This window comes from Natator depressus, chromosome 3, assembly GCF_965152275.1.
Source record: "Natator depressus isolate rNatDep1 chromosome 3, rNatDep2.hap1, whole genome shotgun sequence".
Classification (NCBI taxonomy): Eukaryota; Metazoa; Chordata; order Testudines; family Cheloniidae; genus Natator; species Natator depressus.
The window spans coordinates 121,375,848-121,395,316 of NC_134236.1; the positions used below are offsets into that span (position 1 = coordinate 121,375,848).

The window sequence follows — 19,469 nt, forward strand, 5'->3', positions numbered from 1 at the left end:
ATCCCAGGAACTGATCTCATAGGCATTTTGACCTCTTGGTAGTGTGGTATTGTTCGTGTCAGTGGAAAATGAGTTATTGGGATATTGTTAGGGCTCCATGGCCATCTCTCCAAGTGGTCTCATGTAGAAGGGGGAATTGTGGAGTCCCATGGGTAAGGGCCCTTGGGGAAGAGGAATAGTTACCCAGCACCCCTCTCTGAGTGGTGCTGGAGGGGAATAATTGAAGCTATTGTAATGCTGTGCCATCTATTCCCATTACATCAGGTAGGCAGGTGAACATGTCGTCACTGCTGTTAGGGAAATGTCCTACTTTGCTGAAATTGAAGAGGTGGTGCTTTAGAGTCCTTGTAACTGCAGCCAATATGTCCTCCTTCACTCTGATCCCAGTATGGCAATCTGATCTTTGTGAGTGGGCTCCCGTGCCTATGATTGCAGTGGGACTCTGTGCAGGGATCAGATGGTGGGATGCGGGCACAATGCTACAAAGAAAAACGTCACTTGTTGAAGTGCAATTGATAAGAATGAACGAACTAAAAAATAAAAGGATTTACTGCCTAGATTAGACTAATGATTGAGCTACTTGAGGAATTGGATTTAGTGGGATAAAATGTTTTAAAAATACAATTTTTGTAGCAACAAAACATATGAACCATAAGGGGGGAAAACAAAGTTGTCGTTGTGGGGCTTTTTTGTTTCTTTGTTTGTTTGTTTTTTTTTTTTATTGGAAACTTCCTTCCCTTTAGATTTTCAGAAAATCTCCACATCTTAATTGTGAATACTTTTTGATTTCTGACACTAATTTTCCTGTGCTTAAAGGAATTATCTTCATATGAATACACACACTTTTGTGTAAAGTTTTCTCCAGATTCCACTTCATTGACGACAATTTTGTAAATTTACTGAAGAAAACATCATTTCCATTTTCTACTTGTAAAATTGTTCTAAAACCTTGTTCATTAAAGGTTTTGGTTCGTGGCAGATGCCAGTAAGAACAACTCTAGTCACTTATTACAACCAAGAGAAACTTTAACTGCTGTACAATACGTCAGTTCAGCTTGGACATTGGAACTGCTTTTAATTTGACAAAAACTAGCGTTGTGTTGATCCAGGTCGCTGTTGCCTATGAGACATTCACCCCTTGCACCAAGGACAGGCAGAATCAACCTCATCTTCACATTTCACCCAAAATCCAGCACTTCTTGTAGTCTCTGACCCTCTCCTTCCCTTATCTTTCTCACTAGCATCCTGGTGCCGTCCTGTTTTTCTTTCCACCTCCCTTTCTCTCTGCTTCCTGCTTTTGCTGCTCCCCTCATTTTTGGATTCAGAGGTTCAGTGTGGCTAGGGCTGTGCAGGGCTCCTCATGCTGTCTTTTTCCACGATGCTTCCCTCAGAAGTCACCATCTGTACGCTCCTCCTCTGGAGCAGGCACCAACCAGCCCAATTACTGCCACTGACTTTAGTGAGCGATAGTGCTGTTGTACATTCCCATTGACTGGGTGCCAGGCCCAGGGACCCACGTCAAGCCATGCTGCCCTGGTAGTTCTCCACATTCCTATTAGCAAACTCAAGGGCCCATATAGAAGCAGTTTCTAGAGAGGATCCTTTATTTAAGGCCCTGCACGCATAGATGCAACCGTGTTTTAGAAACCAGTTTGTGCCATTCTCATCAGACGACAAACATGGCTGAGTTGTGTCCACACAAACTCTTGGCACAACATAACCACATGCCAGACAAGGTAATGTATCCACACTGTCTAACCGTGTTCACATTGGTGCATTCTGGGAAAACCTGGTTAGCTTTCCCCTAGTGCCTCTGCAGGAGATTGAGCACCCAGAGAATCTATAGACACAGCAGCACCATGTGGGGGCTGGTCTGACCAACCACACAGGGTATGTCTACACTGCAAATAAAAACCTGCAGCTGTCCCATGCCAGCTGATTCAGGCTCCCAGGGCTCAGGCTGCTAGGCTGTTTAATGGCAGCGTAGACCTCTGGGACTTCCCACTGTACTCCTTCGGGGAGAATTGTATGTCCCCTGCTCTGTTTTACCCACATTCTGCCATATATTTCATGTTATAGCAGTCTCAGATGATGACCCAGCACATATTCATTTTAAGAACACATTCACTGCAGATTTCACAAAACACAAAGAAGGTACCAATGTGAGATTTCTAAAGATAGCTAAAGCACTCGACCCAGGGTTTAAGAATCTGAAGTGCCTTCCAAAATCTGAGAGGGACGAGGTATGGAGCATGCTTTCAGAAGTCTTAAAAGAGCAACACTCTGATGTGGAAACTACAGAACCTGAATCACCAAAAAAGAAAATCAACCTTCTGCTGGTGGGATCTGACTCAGATGATGAAAATTAAGATGCATCAGTCCGCACTGCTTTGGATTGTTATCAAGCAGAACCCATCATCAGCATGTCTTCTGGAATGGTGGTTGAAGCATGAAGGAACATATGAATCTTTACCACATGTGGCATGTAAATATCTTGTGACACTGGCTACAACAGTGCCATGCGAATGCCTGTTCTCACTTTCAGGTGACATTGTAAACAAGAAGCAGGCAGCATTATCTCCTGCAAATGTAACCAACCTTGTTTGTCTGAGCGATTTGGCTGAACAAGAAGTAGGACTGAGTGGACCTGCAGGCTCTAAAATTTTATTGTTTTACTTTTGAATGCAGTTTTTTTGGTACATAATTCTACATTTGTAAGTTCAACTTTCATGATAAAGAGACTGCACTACAGTACTTGTATTAGGTGAATTAAAAAATCTTTTTTAAGAGTGCAAATACTTGTAATCAAAAATAAAGTGAACACTGTACACTTTGTATTCTGTGTTGTAATTGAAATCAATATATTTGAAAATGTAGAAAACAACCAAAATATTTAAATAAATGGTATTCTATTGTTTAACAGTGCGATTAATCACAATTTTTTTAATCACGCAATTAATCGCCATTCATTTTTTTTTAATTGCTTGACAGCCTTAGAAATAACAGGTGCATATTGGGCAATATTATGTGTTTTGTGAAAATACCCCATTCACAGGTGTACGCTAAGTGATAAAAGTTTCAACATGAAGCCTCATTGTTAATTTTTAGTGAGTAAGAAAATTGTCTTAAGGGACCTTGTCAGATCAAATTTAGCCCAAAATATCTTTATTTTAAAAGCATCTAAAATAAAAGCTTTCCATTATTTTATTTTTTTAAAAAAATTAAAAAGCAGTTCCCATGTAGCGTTTGTAACCCAAACATTGCAGCATTGGCTTAGCACATGAGAACCTGAAGGTGAAATTGCCTATGAAGTGGCTCTAAGGATAAATCTTTGTATTGAGATGGATGTGAGTATCCAAATGACAGGAGGTAATGTTGGTGAGGGAATGACCCATGTTAAGCCTCTTAGCATGCCTAGTTTGAAGACAATGGGCATTGCAGGTGATTGGCTTTTCTGAAAATCGGACCACTTATTTAGGTGTCTAAACGTGGATTTGGGTGTGTGACGTTCAAGTCAATTCTGAACATTTTGGCCCAAATGTCCCTTGTGTTGAAGAGCTCTGTACACACAGACAGGTTCTCTCTGCCTTCCTTTTCTTATGAATAATAATTTCTGAGCATTTTAGCTTCATATTTGCTATCATCTGCAACAGACCTTTTGTTAACTTGTAATTATTTGTATTGTCCATATAGCAGCAGCTGAAGGACAAAGGAAAAATGTAAGTCCAGTGAGCCAAGGTTTACAAAAGTCACTGTTGATCCTGGGTGTCTCAATGGCACCTTTAAAGGTGTCTCATTTTCAAAGTGGGTGCTCACAACTGTTTGAAAATTGGGCTCTTCTGAGGCATTTCAAGATGGGACTCAAACTGAGATGCCACGATCAATCGCTTTTGGAAATCTTGACCGAACGAGGAACACTCTTCTACTTTCATTAAATTTGTTAAAGATCTTGCATTGAATAGCTTTTGGGAGCCTGTCAAAACATTTCTATAACTGTGTAAATCTGCATTATAAAAGATTTCCACAGATAGAACTATAGTTCTTACTTCTAGGCTTTTTTTTTTTTTAAAGTAAACAAAAATTCAGTTAAAAATCCTGTGCTCCTTGTCAATCATTATTATAGGTCTGTTAGACTTTGTCCCAGATTACCTATGTATCTGTTAGGCATTTGGAGCAGTCAGGTGCCTCAATGTTATTGCAGAGTCAGCTCTCTTGCATCACATATGAGTTCTGCTGTCGATTTTAAAGCGAAGTGAGGTCCCCGGGGAAGATGCACTGTCAATATTTGCTTTATTCCATTGGAATTGTCTCTACTGGCAAGAACTAGATTAATTGCCTCCTGCAGCGCTGAGTCAAACACTTGTTCACAGATGGACAAACAGACAAAAATTTTGTTTAAAAACCTACTTTTTTGCTAATCGTAACTTTCTTCACCTTCAACATTCTTCTATTTAAATATCTTTGAAAAGAACAGTAGGTTCTCGGTAACTGGCCTGCTGCCAACCACACTGGGGGAGCCTCCCTGCTGTGGAGTCAGAATGGGCACCTCAGTTGAGCAGACATCTTTTGATCAAGTCTGAAGTTTTGTTTAAAGGGTTTGGATAAGGATCCCCATCACTGCCCACAACTTCCAGCGCGGTTGCAACTGTGGGCCTCCAACAAAGGCCCTAGCTCCTTCCTTTCAGCCCTTACTTGGCTGTCCAGCAATGGACACGGAAAAAAATCACAGAATGTAAAGGTAACACAGGGGAAGCACCAGCCTTTGTCCTGTGGTAACCCCTATAACCAGAAGTACACCAGCACAGGAGTAAACACATCTTGTTGTGTGGATTACAAATACATAACTTTAATTAACCTAACACCAGCAGGAAGGAAATGGATATACAGACAGGTTTACATCCTTTAACACCTCCCATTCACGCCCCCCCCCCAACCAATATTTCTTTACGAAACATTTTCTAAAACTATGCACAAAACCGAAGGATGAGTAGCCAATATCTAACAGGGTTGATTCTGGATAACACTTGGATAGGGACAATCCTGCTTTGGCTCTCCAGAGCCCCCCCCAGTGTCTTGAAGAACTTGTGTTCAGGCCCAGTAAGCTCTGAGGACCTCTCTTCTTGGGCTTCTTACAGCAAATTCAAACTCTTCCTGCTCAGAGTGCACAGTATTTCAAGGCAGCTGCACTCGGACTGTGGCCCAGTGGAGGTCACGTGGTGTTTGCTGCTTGTTATAGGCATCTAGAATCTTCATTGCAAAGAAAATTTGAGACCCCTATTAGAGCAGCTAGGGCTACTGATTTATAGTTGGAGAAGAAGCAGGAATCGCGGCTGGGACCATAGCTGCCAGCCCCCAGTGGAAGCTGCCAAAGGGACCAAAGTTGCCTGCATGTCTATGTCCAAGGATGTTCAAGTCCATAGTGATGAACTATGATTATACAGTGCCTAGCACAAAGGAGTCCTAATCCTGGTTGGGGCTTTTGGGTGGTACTCTTAAAATGCAGGATCAACCCTGCAACAGAATGCTGTTTTAATAAGGCAAGGCTAAAGTGGTTGGTATCAACCAGCTTCTAGTTTTAAGGAGTGGATATATTCACTGAGTTTCCCTTCTAACTGTGATGTGCCTCTTCAGTTTAACCTGGTGTGTGAAGACTCCTGGAAGGTGGATCTCTTTCAGTCCTGTGTGAATGCTGGCTTTTTTTTGGGATCGGTATACATCGGCTACATAGCAGACAGGTATGTGTGGGATATTAAAACATAGCTGATATCCCTAATCAATGTTTAGCAGTTAAAAATAAACCAATGTAGAAGCAAATCCATCTGACTAATAGCATGCTCATGCGCCTTTCAGTGAATGAACACTAAGTCTCTCCGTCTTAGAAAAACATATTAAAGACTCTGAGATGTCTATGGTTACTTGTAGCTGCAGATCTTTCCTGATCCCACAAGCTTCCTCCCTGCAGTGCTCATGTGCTCTTCAGTATATTTTATGGTGATACGTGCAAAAAACCCAGACACCCTATATGAACATATTGATTGTTTACAAAAGCCAGGAAACTGAGTTGGAGCTGTCATTCTGTCTTTCTGTGGTACGAACTGCAATTTTGATATGAAAACATCCTGTTCCCTTTTGACAAAGGTTTGCTTATCAAGAAATAATAGTTGGAGATTGCCAAATAGATACAATATCAATGCAAATATGAGACACAAGTGATTTACGTAACCGCAGCACCATGTTCAGAACTAGGGTATGAAATCATTGTAGACTCCCATTGAGATTAAGGGTATACCACTGGCTCCGGGCACAGGAAGCGCACGTTGTGTTATAAACCATTAGAACCATTTTTCCAGTCACTGGAAAAAGTTGTCCACGTTCCTAATAACGTATTTCTCTCCGCTCCCCCTCCAAATTGCTTTGCATTGCAAGCTCTACAGGCCTCATCGTGTAAGTTCTCTCTATGTGTGAAACTTCACTTCATGTCAATGGAAGATCTAACCATGGATGGTTTGCAGGATCGGACCCTGTCAAGGCCTTCTCCACTCTGAACTCTAGGGTACAGATGTGGGGACCTGCATGAAAAAAAAAGCTTATTTTTACCAGCTTAGGTTAAAAACTTCCCAAGGGTACAAACTTTGCCTTGTCCTTGAACAGTATGCTGCCACCACCAAGCATTTTAAACAAAGACCAGGGAAAGAGACCACTTGGAGACATCTTCCTCCAAAATATCCCCCCAAGCCCTACACCCCCTTCCCCAGGAAAAGCTTGATAAAAATCCTCACCAATTGGTACAGGTGAACACAGACCCAAAGCCTTGGATCTTAAGAACAGTGAAAAATCAATCAGGCTCTTAAAAGAAGAATTTTAATTTTGAAGAAAAGGTAAAAGAATCACCTCTGTAAAATCAGGATGGTAAATACCTTACAGGGTAATCAGATTCAAAACATAGAGAATCCCTCTAGGCAAAACCTTAAGTTACAAAAAGGCACAAAAACAGGAATATACATTCCCTCCAGCACAGTTTATTTTACCAGCCATTAAACAAAAGAAAATCTAACACATTTTCTAGCTAGATTACTTACTAACTTAACAGGAGTTGGAAGGCTTGCATTTCTGATCTGTTCCTGGCAAAAGCATCACACAGACAGACCCTTTGTTTCCCCACCCCCCTCCAGATTTGAAAGTATCTTGTCCCCTCATTGGTCATTTTGGGTCAGGTGCCAGCGAGGTTACCTTTAGCTTCTTAACCCTTTACAGGTGAAAGGGTTTTGCCTCTGGCCTGGAGGGATTTTATAGCACAGTATACAGAAAGGTGGTTACCCTTCCCTTTATATTTATGACAGGCCCTTTGTATGTAAATTAGTTACTCCTAATCCTCACATTACATAGGTACTTCAAAAGAAACTGCAGAGTAATTATATTCATTCGCAGGTATCTTTCCTCCATACTTAACACAGACTGTAATTCCAAAAATAGACAGGAAGGGATACCTTTATTGTCTGTTCATATTAATGTGGGCCTGTTGCTCACCTATCATTTGGGATAGTTGGTTTCATCCAAAAGCTTTTATGGAATTACAAAGCGATGGAAAAGTTAACCCAAATGGTAGGTGAGCACTAGGCCCCCATTAACACCAGAAAAATGTAGTTTTATAATATTAATGTGGGCCTATCCCTCCAATAGACAAATGTTTGGATTTTCTAAATGCTACATGAAGTTTTTAACAGTTTACTTCAGTGTGTGTCTGAATTTTGATCTCATAAATGTAATTCTTTTCCCATGCAGATTTGGCCGCAAACTTTGCCTTGTAGTGACAATCCTTGTAAGTGCCATCTCTGGAGTTCTTCTGGCCTTTGCGCCAAGCTACCTTTGGATGGTGATCTTTCGCTTCCTACAAGGACTGGTCAGCAAGGGCAGCTGGACAGCAGGCTACATCCTGAGTAAGACTGGTGCTTTCCCTGGAAGTAATATTGGTAACGGGACATGAAGGGAAAACTGGCAATTCATTGAACTAAATGTGAACTGGAAAGCAGAAAAGGGCCCTTTGCTGCTTTTTGAAAGTGAATATATATGACTTGCTCAGAGATTGTTTTTCCCCCTGCTTATCAGTGTACTTTAGAGAGATCAGTTTTTCTTCCCTCAGATTCCGATGTCTTTGGAAGATCAGAGTAGTGATGTCAAATGAGGCTGTTACCTGAGATGCAGTCCACTTACCCCAAAGCTCAGCCTCCCATTCCCCAGTATGCAAAAGAGGGAAGGGTGCAGCAGCTTGGTGTGACATCACTATTTAGGCTCCAGTGCTCTTAAACAGATTGAAGGGGGGAGGTGATGAGGGAGGACTGTAAAGAAACAAACAGAGAAAACAAACAACTTTGAGGAATCTTTTTACATAAGGGAGCAGTAAACGGCAAACCCAGGCTTTACATCTTAAACAATAACTCAAGTACAGTAGATACCTACCAAGAAAAAGGCAGAAGTTGTTTTGGTGCTCTTTGATATTACATGCTTATTTGAAGGATGAGGGTGGGAAGGCAATAAAGAGATCACATGCAGAGCCAGATTAACCCATCTCTGGGTCCTAGGCAAACGTACGCTTCCTGGGCCCCAACTTCTAATGTGAATCACAGCAAACAGTCGTAAGGTACACTCACCATGGCCAGGCTGTGGATCTGCTGGACTGGCTGCTTGTTCTGCTGCTGCTTGTGGCACTAGTCACCAGGACGGGGGTGGATGGGTCAAACCTGAGCAGTGCTGCAATCCCATGCGCCAGGTTGCAATGCCACCCGCTCAAATGAGTGGGCAGGTCGACGCTAGAAGAGCTACATCAGTGCAGCTGGATCAGTGTAGCAGTAGCGCATCTGGGGAAGACGCTGTATTCCAACAGGAGAGCGTTCTTCTGGCGGCATAATTACTCCACCTCTGTGAGAGGCGGAAGCTATGTCAGTGGGAGAGCGTCTCCTGCCAACATAGCACCGGTGTAGACAGCGCTTAGGTCGATATAACTTGCGTCGCTCAGGGGGGTATCTTTTTCACACTCCTGAGTGACGTAAGTTAGATTGACTTTAGCAGTCGTCCGTCCCGTCCCGTCCCCCCGCTCTCCTGCTGGTAATAGCTCACCTTTCCTGATCATTGTTGTTACAGTCTGTATGGTAACACCCATGGTTTCATGTTCTCTGTGTATATAAATCTCCCCGCTGTATTTTCCAGTGCATGCATCCGATGAAGTGAGCTGTAGCTCACGAAAGCTTATGCTCAAATACATTTGTTAGTCTAAGGTGCCACAAGTACTCCTTTTCCTTTTTGTGGATACAGACTAACACGGCTGCTACTCTGAAACCTTTAGTGGTAGTGTAGACATGCCCAGTGAAGTTTTTTTCAGTTTGTGAGAAAATCTGCATTGGTTAAAAAAAACCATCACCTCCTGCCCAATCTGGGCTCTGGGCATATGCCTCATTTGCCTATGTGTTAATCCAGCACTGCTCAAATAGTGACAGTGTCACTCTGATTATATCACTCTACACTGATCCAGCATTAGTTTTTTGTTTTGTTTTGTTTTTTGTTTTTATGGTTGGTTAAATATAGTTCACTGTTGCCAAAGGTGCCATTAGGGATCCCTTAGGTGTTGCAGAATTTAGTTTTTGTTCTTAAAATATAAGTGTTTCTCCTTTACAGTTGCAAAGAAAATCTTCCAAATGCTACATGGCTTAGCATTGCATGTCTTCCTGAATCTGTAAAGTGGACAGTTTTTAAACAATAGCTCTGAGTGGTGTGAACTGCCTCATTCACCTCAGTGGAGTGTTAACTCTGAAGGTGACAAAACTGAAATGCCAACATTTTAAACGATTATACTGCTAAACATTGTAGCAGAAACATCTAGCTAATGTAGCTATCCAGAAGTTTGAGATGCAGAAAACCTAATGTAACAACCAGTCCATTCTGTGCCCCCCCCATATATATATATATATATATATATATATATATATATATACATATATATATATACACACACACACACACACACACACACACACACACACACACACACGTGATTTGAGTATTACATCCACTAGTGGAACAGCTGCCCCCTCCACTTCACATCAGTCATACAACAAAGGATAATTACCTCCTGGCACAATATGATCCTTCAGTTATACATTATTGGAACTTTATTTAGGATAGTGTTGTATTGTACAGTAAAATATCCCATATGTAAATTTTGGTGATAGTGTTTCACTTAAGCATGGAATGCCATAACCGAGAATAAGATTTAAGCACAGTACAATCTGGAATAAGAACATAAGTACTGACCTCAATGATCTAATAAAATAAATCTTCATAAGCAAATTAAGCTTGGTCTGCAAGTACCAAAGGATTTGTGATAATTTTATGCAAAAATCTAGAATTTTTAAGGAACATTCTTCAGGGAATTAGTGTTTGCTTCCAGAATCCCTGAAAAGAAACCTACACCTCCCAAAATGCTTGAAACCCCTTGTTTGTGGAGTAGGGTTTCTTGGCTTTTCCATCTCTAAAATGATCCATCAGTTTTCCTTCTGTTTTTGAGCAGTCACTTATATCATATACATTTCAGTCACAGAAGTTGTTGGCCCAAGCCATAGGAAGACTGTGGGAATTCTCTATCAAGTAGCCTTTACAGTTGGACTCCTCCTCCTCGATGGTGTTGCTTATGCTATTCCTCACTGGAGATGGCTGCAGCTTGCTGTTACTCTACCATGCTTCCCCGTCTTGTTCTGTTACTGGTAAGGACTTTCATATACCTCAGCAGAAGATTTAAAATGCAATTTCCCTTCATCCAAGAGAGATGCAAAAGAGCTGTAGGAGAATGTCGTATACTGCTTGCATGCACATTACTCTGGTTAACTGCAGATCTGCATGCACATTACTCTGGTTAACAGCAGATCTACACCAATAAAGAGTGGGAATAGGCTCCTTTAATGTTCAATCCTTGGTTGTATCAGAGCATGCACATCTTATCTAATTATTCTTAGGAATCAAACTTCTGTTGCATTATGCTGTTAATGGATTTTTTTTTAAATTGGATGTAAAATAATTTGGCACATAGAACTGAATTTTATATATGCATTAATTGAACATTTGTTTAAAGGGAAATTATTACATAATTTAGGGCCATAATTTGACTGACATCACCTTGAAATAGTGGTTAATTAGAGGTCATTGTCCAATGGTGAAGTATTTTTATTTAAAGTGGTTTGTTGCACATAATTTTTTTTAAAATGACACTATATTTTGTGGCACAACCAAAAGTAATATAGGTTCCTTTTTAGTAGATCATTTTGATTTATTGTTTAAAATAATTAACTTGTATCTTTTTGGTTTCACTCTTTTCTTTGTATGAGCACTTGGGTCATGAAGAGTTGTCTGCCCGGAGTGGGGATTAGGGGGATAGAGTTTTTTGTTTTCTTCCTTTGTCTATTTTTGTGAATTTTATTTGACATGAGTAAATGGAGTGAGAGTTCCAGTGCTTTTAGTGGGGTGTGTGTGGAGTGTGGTGATGGTGTACAGCAACTCCTCACTTAACATCATCCCGGTTAACGTTGTTTCGTTGTTACGCTGCTGATCAATGGGAGAACATGCTTGTTTAAAGTTGCACAATGCTCCCTTATAACGTTGTTTGGCAGCTGCCGGCTTTGTCCACTGCTTTCAGGAAGAGCAGCCCATTGGAGCCAGCTAGTGGGGGCTTGGAACCTGGGTGGGCTGGCAGCCCCCCATCAGCTCCCCTAAGTTCCCTGTGTGACAGCCGCCCAGCAGGCTATCAATTGCCGGGCAGTTCAGGTATCCCTCCCCCCACTGCCATGTGCTGCTCCTGCCCTCTGCCTTGGAGCTGCTCCTGGGAGCCTCTTGCTTGCTGTGGGGGAGGGGAAAGAGGGGCGCTGATGTCAGGGTGCACCCCCCCCACTCCTGTACCTCATTTCCACAGAACTTGGGGGGGAACACGACAGCGCTCGGGAGGGAGTTTGCTGGCAGCAGCTGCTGTCTCAACTTGCTGATCTACTTAAAAAGGCAGCGTACTTAGAGGGGGGTCAGCGTATTTAAAGACGCAATGTGTCTCTCTCGCACACGGTGTGTGTGTGTGTCTCTCTCTCTCTCTCTCTCTTTCTCTTGCACACACGCTGTGTGTCTGTCTATCTCTCTGCCATGCTGTGTCTCTCTTCCCTCCACTTGTGCTGCCTTGTAGAGTGTGAGGCTACATTAACAACAATGTGTTAACGCTTGAGGATTCAGCCGAGTGCTAGTCCATCGTTTAGCAGTAAGGCATTCCCTGGGAAATATCCCACCCTCTGACTTCACCCTCAGCCAAGCTTCACAATTATCATTGCTGTGTCCAGTACTCAATTGTTCATTTAAAACTTGTACTCTGTGTGTGTGTGTGTGTGTGTGTGTGTACACACACATTAATGTAAATAGGGGAGGCTAGGTTCCAGGAAAATTTTTTTTTCCTGGAACCTAACCTTCCCTATTTGCATTAATTCTTATGGTGAAATTGGATTCACTTAACATCATTTCCCTTAAAGTAGCATTTTTCAGTAACATAACTACAACGTTAAGCAAGGAGTTACTGTAGCTGGAAAATTGCTCCTCATGAGGAGTACATTGACTGGGCAAGCGGTACACATGTTCTTATTGCAAGGTTTTCATATTATTTATTGTTTTATCATGAGTGTGTTCATCTCCAGTAAAATCAAGCTACTGCCAAGGCTGCTCCTCCAACTTCATCTTGCAGCATGGCAAACTGTTCTTTTCTTGAAAAGCAGAAAGTAGTGTCACTGTGTTCAACTGAAGTACTGTCTTCACAGCCTTGGTTCAGTGTGGATGCACCATTTTGTTTTCTGTATGGCAGCGTCTGCTTGCTTGTGTTACAGGTGTCTGCCTGAGTCTCCAAGGTGGCTGATATCTCAGAAGCAGAATGACAAGGCCATGAAGATTGTGAACTATATTGCCAAAAAGAATGGGAAAAAGCTGCCTGCCCATTTTCAGGTGGGCTTGAGGTTTTATGCTTGTAGGTGAATAACATAAAAGTTCTTTCTATAATGCTTTCCACCTGAGGAATTCTACATGCTGGTAAATATCAAAGTTAACCGCACAGTCCCAGCTGGATAACTATTATCCCCCATTGTACATATGAGAAAGCTGGTGCAAGGAGAGATTCGGACACTTGCCCCAGGTCATGCAGGAGGTTTGAAACAAAGCCAGGAATAGACCCCAGGTGTCAGTGCTGTGCCAAGGTTCTTATTTATTCCAGAGCTGAAACATTTTGCATTGCAATGCTGCTGACTCATGACCCTGTTCAGCTAAGACTAAAGAAAAAGGAAATTATTTAGAATTATGCTTGAGATCCTGGAGAAATTACTTAGGAAACGCCAGATCAAAAAGATAAGGAATGACTAAAACTGTTGAAGTGAAGTTAAAGAATTCCCTCATTATCATTGTGATCCTTCTCCTCCATATTCCATGCAATAATCACAATGGAGTGGTGCATTTCTCAGGAAGCTCTTATGTATTGTATTAAGTAACATGTCTAATATATATTACAATATATCACCTCCCTTCCTGTTTAACATGATAAATTTCTGTCACCTAGTTTAGCCCTTAATTAACAATGCACTGGTTCTTCTGTAGAATATTAACCTTGAAGAGGAAGGTGGGGAAAAGCTGAGTCCTTCATTCATGGACCTTGTCAGGACACCACAGATGCGGAAACACACATTCATTTTGATGTACAACTGGTAAAAAAAAAAAAAATAAAAAAAAATTAGTCATCTTAAGACTTTTTATTACAAAGCATTAAAGTTCCAGTTTTGTCTTACCCCCGTTTCCTGTACTCAGAACTCAGTTTTTTCATGCTCCAGACTTTCTTCCTCCTTTGTACTGCTGGGGAGGTTTCTCGGTTACTCTCAGTCCTGTCAGGGGAGATCGTTGGAATAGTATGAGCTAGAGTTCTTAACTGTGGTTTTAGTTTCGCTCCATTGCCATGATGACCTCATGTGTCTGGTCACCAATGGATGAATTATGGGGCCACATGAGGACTTCTCTACACATAGGGAAGTTAAACTTGTTCCCCACTCCATCAGTTTAAGAGCACGTTACATCTATGTAGACAAGTGCTTCAGTCAACTGTAAGGAGACAAAAACTGGTATCAGTTACCCCAAAATTTGATAGGGGTAAGAACTGGGGTAGCCTAAATTGGTGCAGGCTCAATCAGTTGAGTAACTGTTGGCTGCAATGCACTGGCACAACGGGCTCAATATCACGTCTGATAGTTGCACCCCCATCCTCAGTGTGACCCCCCCCCCCCACAGTATCTGCCGTACCCAGAAATGTCTCCCTATCCCAGGCCTGACTTTAGCCAGGGAATAGGGAGATATTGGGGACAGTGTGATGGAGGGGGTTGCTGTGAAGTGGGAGGTAACTGAGGAATACAGTGCGGGAGGGGTCCCTCATCTGAGGACTGAGGTTCACTGGCTGAAGGAGCCATCTCACTTGAATCAATGTAAAGCAGCCGTGGTGTGGACACATTCAATTGATGGTGGAACTATTGATGTAAAGCAATCTATTTGCAATACTGATTTCTCTAGTATAGACAAAGCCAAAGTGACTCCGTCGGCTTTGCCTGCCCTCAGGAATAGCTCATAGTCACCAATTAGCTTCTAGGAATCTCTGTAGATCTGCTGGTGCTGACCCCTAAGCATAGACAAGAGCAAGCAGAAATTTGTACCAATTGCACTAACAGAGATCTGTGCTATTAAAGAGGTTGGACAAGGCCTACGGGGAGTCATTTTGGCCTTGTGTACAGTAAAGAAATCACTCCGTGATTGAGCCATTAGTTCTTATACCCAGTTAGTTCAACCAGTGATTGAGTGGGCAGGGTTTATATTAGCAAAAGCAACCAAAGGGGAGGAAGAAGTGTAAAACCGGGTAGAAGAGGCCATCTTTTTGTTTGCACCTTTTTTACTCTCTCCTTTTGTAGACTCTTCTGCCAAACTAACAGTGTGTAAGTTTTATAGCACCACATATCTAACCCCTAGAACTGGACCAGAGTGTTTGTCATTTGCTTAGATTGCAAGTTCCTCTGGGCAAGAACTGTGTGTATTCTGTGTCTAAGACAGCACCAACCTCAACGTTGCCACGTCACAAATAATAACCATATGCCACCACGGATGATTACAACAAATCCGTGTTGCCATGACAGAATTTCCTAGTCTTAGAGCTTGTTTACGTGGTGCGCTACTGTGCAGCAAGCCACTACTACGGCACAACCGTGCAGTGCACCAGCTTTCCATGCAGTAACTTGTCACGTGGATGCAGCTACAGCGCAGTGAAAAACTTGCACTAAGCCACGCTCCTGGCCTTTCAGTGCACTGTAGTAGTTCCCCGTGGGATGTTACTGCATGGCAAGCTGTTGTGCTGTAGATTCACACCCTGGGTCTCCACCCAGTAACTTGCCATGTGGACAAGCTCTTAGCGTCGTCCTTATATGAAACAATTACAGGTAAATTTATTTCTTGAGGCAAAATGAGAATGTTAATACAAGCATTTGACTAGGGGAATTTGCCTACCTTCTGAACTCACTCCACAGTTGCATGGTCAATTTGCTCTTAACTAAGAGCTCTTTTTTCAACCATCTGAGCTGTTAAGAGGAGTTATTTAGAAAACACATTGCTTGTCCAACTGCCCATCTGAGTCTCCATTATGTCTGATGGTGAGGATGCAGAGGGCAGAATGGGCACTTGACAAAGGACGATTCCTTCAGTGGTCATAAGCCCATAATTGTAACTCAGAGCTAGAAGTATGAGTAGGCTGAAAGCTTTTTTAGCCTGAGTCTATGATAGTATTGATATTTCCTACTCGATTTTATATTCAACGCTCAATTCCTGAACTACCGTATTATTTTATGGGCTGTAAACTCTACCTCTAGTTTCTGCTTTCCATCATTAATCTCCACTGTTCTTCTCTCAGGCTTTCATCTACACTGTTGAGTAAATTAGAGCTGAAGTTGGTTTTGTTGACCTAATTGTGGTTCAGAAGGTTTGTTTATGTGCACTCCAAGAGGAAACGGGTCTCTGTTCTTTGACAGGTTTCAGAGTAGCAGCCGTGTTAGTCTGTATTCGCAAAAAGAAAAGGAGTACTAGCAGCACCTTAGAGACTAACCAATTTATTTGAGCATAAGCTTTCGTGAGCTACAGCTCACTTCATCAGATGTATAAAAGTGGAAAATGCAGTGAGGATGTTTTTATACATACAGACCATGAAAAAATGGGTGTTTATCACTTCAAAAGGTTTTCTCTCCCCACCCCACTCTCCTGCTGGTAATAGCTTATCTATAGTGATCACTCTCCTTACAATGTGTATGATAATCAAGGTGGGCCATTTCCAGCACAAATCCAGGGTTTAACAAGAATGTCTGAGGAAGGGGGGTGGGGGGGTAGGAAAAAACAAGGGGAAATAGGTTACCTTGCATAATGACTTAGCCATTCCCAGTCTCTATTCAAGCCTAAGTTAATTGTATCTAATTTGTAAATGAATTCCAATTCAGCAGTTTCTCTCTGGACTCTGGTTTTGAAGTTTTTCTGTTGTAATATCACAACTTTCATGTCTGTAATCGCGTGACCAGAGAGATTGAAGTGTTCTCCGACTGGTTTATGAATGTTATAATTCTTGACATCTGATTTGTGTCCATTTATTCTTTTACATAGAGACTGTCCAGTTTGACCAATGTACATGGCAGAGGGGCATTGCTGGCACATGATGGCATATATCACATTGGTGGATGTGCAGGTGAACGAGCCTCTGATGGTGTGGCTGATGTGATTAGGCCCTATGATGGTGTTCCCTGAATAGATATGTGGGCACAGCTGGCAATGGGCTTTGTTGCAAGGATAGGTTCCTGGGTTAGTGGTTCTGTTGTGTGGTGTGTAGTTGCTGGTGAGTATTTGCTTCAGGTTGGGGGGCTGTCTGTAGGCAAGGACTGGCCTGTCTCCCAAGATTTGTGAGAGTGATGGGTCGTCCTTCAGGATAGGTTGTAGATCCTTGATGATGTGTTGGAGGGGTTTTAGTTGGGGGCTGAAGGTGATGGCTAGTGGCGTTGTGTTGTTTTCTTTGTTGGGCCTGTCCTGTAGTAGGTGACTTCTGGGTAATCTTCTGGCTCTGTCAATCTGTTTCTTCACTTCAGCAGGTGGGTATTGTAGTTGTAAGAATGCTTGATAGAGATCTTGTAGGTGTTTGTCTCTGTCTGAGGGGTTGGAGCAAATGCGGTTGTATCGTAGAGCTTGGCTGTAGACAGTGGACCGTGTGGTGTGGTCTGGGTGAAAGCTGGAGGCATGTAGGTAGGAATAGCAGTCAGTAGGTTTCCGGTATAGGGTGGTGGTTATGTGACCATCGCTTATTAGCACCGTAGTGTCCAGGGAGTGGATCTCTTGTGTGGACTGATCTAGGCTGAGGTTCATGGTGGGATGGAAATTGTTGAAATCATGGTGGAATTCCTCAAGGGCTTCTCTTCCATGGGTCCAGATGATGAAGATGTCATCAATATAGCGCAAGTAGAGTGGGGGCATTAGGGGACGAGAGCTGAGGAAGCGTTGTTCTAAGTCAGCCATAAAAATGTTGGCATACTGTGGGGCCATGCGAGTACCCATAGCAGTGCTGCTGATTTGAAGGTATACATTGTCCCCAAATGTGAAATAGTTATGGGTGAGGACAAAGTCACAAAGTTCAGCCACCAGGTTTGCCGTGACATTATCGGGGATACTGTTCCTGACGGCTTGTAGTCCATCTTTGTGTGGAATGTTGGTGTAGAGGGCTTCTACATCCATAGTGGCCAGGATGGTATTTTCAGGAAGATCACCGATGGATTGTAGTTTCCTCAGGAAGTCAGTGGTGTCTCGAAGATAGCTGGGAGTGCTGGTAGCATAGGGCCTGAGGAGGGAGTCTACATAGCCAGACAATCCTGCTGTCAGGGTGCCAATGCCTGAGATGATGGGGCGCCCAGGATTTCCAGGTTTATGGATCTTGGGTAGTAGATAGTATATCCCAGGTCGGGGTTCCAGGGGTGTATCTGTGCGGATTTGATCTTGTGCTTTTTCAGGGAGTTTCTTGAGCAAATGCTGTAGTTTCTTTTGGTAACCCTCAGTGGGATCAGAGGGTAATGGCTTGTAGAAAGTGGTGTTGGAGAGCTGCCGAGTAGCCTCTTGTTCATATTCCGACCTCTTCATGATGACAACAGCATCTCCTTTGTCAGCCTTTTTGATTATGATGTCAGAGTTGTTTCTGAGGCTGTGGATGGCATTGTGTTCTGCACGGCTGAGGTTGTGGGGCAAGTGATGCTGCTTTTCCACAATTTCAGCCCGTGCACGTCGGCGGAAGCACTCTATATAGAAGTCCAGTCTGCTGTCTCAACCTTCAGGAGGAGTCCACCTAGAATCCTTCTTTTTGTAGTGTTGGTAGGAAGGTCTCTGTGGATTAGTATGTTGTTCAGAGGAGTGCTGGAAATATTCCTTGAGTCGGAGACGTCGAAAATAGGATTCTAGGTCACCACAGAACTGTATCATGTTTGTGGGCGTGGAGGGGCAGAAGGAGAGGCCCCGAGATAGGACAGCTTCTTCTGCTGGGCTAAGAGTATAGTTGGATAGATTAACAATATTGCTGGGTGGGTTAAGAGACTGAATAGAGACTGGGAATGGCTAAGTTATTATGCAAGGTAACCTATTTCCCCTTGTTTTTTCCTACCCCCCTTCCCCCCTTCCTCAGACATTCTTGTTAAACCCTGGATTTGTGCTGGAAATGGCCCACCTTGATTATCATACACATTGTAAGGAGAGTGATCACTATAGATAAGCTATTACCAGCAGGAGAGTGGGGTGGGGAGAGAAAACCTTTTGAAGTGATAAACACCCATTTTTTCATGGTCTGTATGTATAAAAACATCCTCACTGCATTTTCCACTTTTATACATCTGATGAAGTGAGCTGTAGCTCACGAAAGCTTATGCTCAAATAAATTGGTTAGTCTCTAAGGTGCCACTAGTACTCCTTTTCTTTCTGTTCTTTGACTAAATCTTTTAAGAAGCTTGGGCTCTGTTCTCTGCCTAGGTTGACCAGTGCTCTTCTGTACCAGGGGCTCATCATGCACATGGCAATGGCTGGTGGGGACATGTATCTGGATTTCTTCTATTCTGCCCTTGTTGAATTTCCAGCTGCCTTCATTATCATTCTTACAATCAATCGCATTGGCCGTCGCTATCCTTGGGCTGTGGCAACTTTGGTGGCAGGCGCTGCCTGTCTCATTATGGCTTTAATCCCCAAAGGTGAGTTGTCAGAGGTTTCAGTAGTTTACCTTCTCAGTGTTACCTCTTTGGGACCTCATTAATCTGTCTCGCTATAGTCTAGGTTTGAAAGTTTGCAAAAGCATGTCTGGGATTGTAGCTGTGTACCAGACAGGT

The 19,469-nt window shown here is 42.6% G+C and overlaps 2 protein-coding genes across 5 annotated transcripts in view; one reads left to right on the forward strand and one right to left on the reverse strand.

Annotated features, from left to right (window-relative positions):
* LOC141985030 (solute carrier family 22 member 2-like) overlaps window positions 1–19,469 on the forward strand; it is a 32,673-nt gene that overhangs the window by 2,893 nt on the left and 10,311 nt on the right. For 3 of the 4 annotated variants that reach the window (XM_074948717.1, XM_074948719.1, XM_074948720.1), the window contains exons 2-7: window positions 5,632–5,735; window positions 7,783–7,937; window positions 10,586–10,754; window positions 12,897–13,011; window positions 13,654–13,760; window positions 19,120–19,334. In XM_074948717.1, coding sequence (XP_074804818.1) covers window positions 5,632–5,735; window positions 7,783–7,937; window positions 10,586–10,754; window positions 12,897–13,011; window positions 13,654–13,760; window positions 19,120–19,334 — 865 coding nt within the window. The remainder of the gene's footprint in view (window positions 1–5,631; window positions 5,736–7,782; window positions 7,938–10,585; window positions 10,755–12,896; window positions 13,012–13,653; window positions 13,761–19,119; window positions 19,335–19,469) is intronic. The other variant, XM_074948718.1, reaches the window with a different exon arrangement.
* The window catches only part of LOC141985029 (solute carrier family 22 member 2-like), a 42,263-nt gene continuing 36,311 nt past the window's right edge, over window positions 13,518–19,469 (reverse strand). The window contains exons 11-12 of the mRNA XM_074948714.1: window positions 13,842–13,934; window positions 13,518–13,757 (exon numbers count right to left, since the gene is read on the reverse strand). Of these exons, the coding sequence (XP_074804815.1) occupies window positions 13,742–13,757; window positions 13,842–13,934 (109 nt within the window). The 3' untranslated portion in view covers window positions 13,518–13,741. The remainder of the gene's footprint in view (window positions 13,758–13,841; window positions 13,935–19,469) is intronic.